Genomic DNA, 3447 nt, shown 5'->3' on the forward strand with positions numbered 1-3447 from the left:
AAAGTTTGCGCTTTATACAGAGGCACGGGCCATTCCGAATTCTAATATAGGGTGGTCACTCACTGGTCAAGTCATTAGATAAGGACCTTTCTTCAGTGCGCGTGAAGAAAGGATGGATTTCTAACCAAAATCAAAGAGAACATCTAATTCAATGTGCAATTACCATATATATTAATTGGATTTATGAAATGTAGGCTATTGTAAAATATGTTGTTGATAGGCTATTTGCGTGAACCCGAGAATAAACTCCTTGGATCATATTTGCCACTTGGAGCCTATAATGAAATGTACCAACAAATGCCTAATTTGTCCCACCATGTTTGCAGTAACTTGCCAAATGACTTCCAAGTTAGAAAGAAAAAACGTACCTTGAGGAATTGGTCAAGTAAAATTCCACGGAATATCCAAAGTAGCTCCCATTAGGTCCGCTGTAGACCGTGGGGTTTTCCACGTCTAAGTTGAACGCAGCACACAACTGTAGGATAATTATCAGACAAACCCCAATGCAGCAGAATGGGTAGTTCACTTCTCCCGGCTTCTCCGAACGGTATCTTCTGGAACCCATTCTATTTCTAAATGAATCCACTAAAATGTGTTTTGTTTTAATCAACACCTGAGTTGCTCTAATGTTTTCAGATCCGTAGAGCTTGTGGAGTGGTTGTTGTACCTATTTATCTAAACTGCATGCCTTGAAACTAAAACTCGCTGTATATATCTCCTAAATGCTCAGTCAGCTTCTTCCCTCGCCGCTCGCTGTCCCTCACTACGCTCGCTCTGCAACTAATTGAGGGAACATTGAAAGGAGGTAGTTCCTCGATTCGTGACAACTTTAGGAGAGGTGGAGCTCTTGATTCACAAAAAGACATACAGAAGACAAAACTAGTGTATAACTTCAGTGGGCTACACTCAGAACCGATTCATCTCCATGTTACAGCATCCTAGAAGATTCCGGAGAAATTTTCCCGAACTGGGTGTTCTGATTGTTTCATTCTCACCATGGCGCGCTGCCATCATTTGCATTCAATCGTTCCGAATAAGGGGTTTAGTCTGATAAAGACATGGTTGCGTGCCTGTCTGACCCAAACCGTTTCTACCTGGGTCGTACTAAGATACAGAGAGAGAGAGAGCAAGACAGGTCGATGATAACCAGATATATTATTAACTGGCTGAACAGTGGGCACAGAGTAACATCAAAGGTCCTTATGATCCAATAGTATCTTATATCTCTCTGGGCTGTGACCTATTCCTGATAGGCCGTGGAATTAAGTGACAATAGTGGTTATTTACCAAGACCCGTTTCTTGAGGTACAAAGATATTTGATGATTATTTGTGGCAGCTAGGAATGCAGATTGCTTACATTATTTCAAAACGGAACCATTACAGATCAAGGTTGTAGAGAAAGCTGTGATTCTAGGCCCTGATGATCATAATAGCCATGTATCAGCCTCTTTTAACATGAGTGGTATCACAAAGTCTGGGCTGCATATGTTTTCTATTAGTTGAATTGTGTTATGTGATCAGCATGAGGTTCTCTCCCAGGGTGCGGGAACTATGGTAACATTTCCTATTTCTGTTTCTGAGTCACACCAAAGGAGACCCACACCGTTGGAATGTGGTTACGCTGCAAGTCAGAAGCAGCCACCTGACTGAAATTAGACATTTGATAAAGCCACTCGCCTGGCTGGAAATAGTGACTGTTGGTTTATCTGAATCACCCAGCTAAGTAAGATTGGGACTGAGGGGCCACATTTAGCTGGGTGGCACTAAGTACTGAGGACTGTCCCCTCAAGGCTCATTCATATTTAGAACTACACTACCAGAATAAATAGTTTGAATGCTCTTTCGAACCAACATGGGTTCAATGGGTGGCTTCATATGGCTCTCAATAACGTTAGCCATAGAACTACTAAGCACCCTTATTTTAAGCAGTATAGTATAGTCTCTGCCGAGGGGGAAGGGGGTCCAGTCGTGGAGCTGTTGGGAGAAATGCTGATCGTCTGTGGGGCGATTCACAGCTGTCGGGGGCAACGTGCCGGTTCACAGCCCTAATCCTGCTAGTGCTCCCGTTCCGTCTCTCGCACTCCCTTTTTAGACCCACATGATGAGCTTGCAGACGGATGGAAGTGAAACCCTCTGACAGGGGTTTACTGTTCCAACCAGACCATATCACTGTCCAACAATCACTGTTTCTGATGACAAAATTCTGTCGTTTTTTTAACGGCACAGTGATTTGCGAGTGATTTGCCATTGACCCTTACACTTATGAACACACCCTCATTGGCTTAATCGGTTCATTCGGAGAGACGAGCGAGGTAAAGAAATACTTCAGGGACAGATAAAAGAGCTGTGTACTCCTAGTCAGTGCTTATCGTGGCTGATCATTCCACCAGGCAATATGTTATCTATTATCCCACTAAACTGCAAGGGACAAGAATGTACCCTCAAACAAGCTGAGGTGTTTGACATGGATTTCAAAACCTGTCCGGTAACACTTAAATTTGTGTGGTAACACTAGCAACAACATTGTACTAACATGTTAGAATACAGTGACTGTTCCTTATTCCACATGTGTAAATAACAAAAACAGTTCAACTCCATTACCGTAAACGCACAGCAAGTCCTATGTAGGCCTAATTGCTGTAGTAATTTACAGTGTTACTACACAGGTATAAGCGCACATTTAATGACATTTTGCAGTTCTGCTTAGAACTCGATGTCAGTACAGTGATTCTTATCTTACAGAATATGTGTCATACTTCGTAAGCTCTCAGAACAGGAAGGGAATCCAACGTTGGTACTGTACAGATAATGTGAAGGTAAAACAGCAGGAAAACAGCAGGTAATGCAGTTGGATTTAGGTCAATGTTGTTTTCTAGGAGTGCTCCCATTTCATCCAGAAGGTCATGTTCAATATGCTAGGAACAGACCAACAGAGAACAGGAAGGAGAGCATTGAAAATGCGTAACACTTGATCTATACTCTGACTGAGAGTCAGCCCATCCACATGGAACTGAAAACGCCCTGTTCTGTTCTTTCCAACGTCGTCTTGAGATCACGCAACTGAACCGTGTTTTTTTTTCTTCATATTTTTCTTTGTGTATTTGCTTGAAATTCCCTCTCACGAGAGATTTTCACAAAAAAAAGGGGTGCGGATATCCCCGTGCCTCCACTGTGACATCCCCACTGGGTTGTCAAGGCAACACATTAGAAGCACAACAAAACACTTATAGTACATCATTGCAGCACTCCAAACAAGAGATTTCTCACAAAAAGGGGTGCGGATATCCCCATGCCTCCAATGTGACATCCCCACTGGGTTGTCAAGGCAACACATTAGAAGCACAACAAAACACTTATAGTACATCATTGCAGCACTCCAAACAGCTGGTGAGAAATCTCTTATAAAACTCTCTCTCTCTCTCTCTCTCTCTCTCTCTCTCTCTCTC

General features: G+C 42.7%; 1 protein-coding gene across 1 annotated transcript in view; it reads right to left on the minus strand.

Annotated features, from left to right (window-relative positions):
- Positions 1 to 795, minus strand: part of LOC139368516 (integrin, alpha 5 (fibronectin receptor, alpha polypeptide)) — a 52194-nt gene extending 51399 nt beyond the window's left edge. Inside the window, exon 1 of the mRNA XM_071107506.1 lies at positions 369 to 795. Within this exon, the coding sequence (XP_070963607.1) occupies positions 369 to 565 (197 nt within the window). The 5' untranslated portion in view covers positions 566 to 795. The remainder of the gene's footprint in view (positions 1 to 368) is intronic.
- Between the last annotated feature and the right edge of the window lie 2652 nt (positions 796 to 3447).

This window comes from Oncorhynchus clarkii, chromosome 16 (genome assembly GCF_045791955.1).
Source record: "Oncorhynchus clarkii lewisi isolate Uvic-CL-2024 chromosome 16, UVic_Ocla_1.0, whole genome shotgun sequence".
In the NCBI taxonomy this organism is placed as follows: Eukaryota; Metazoa; Chordata; class Actinopteri; order Salmoniformes; family Salmonidae; genus Oncorhynchus; species Oncorhynchus clarkii.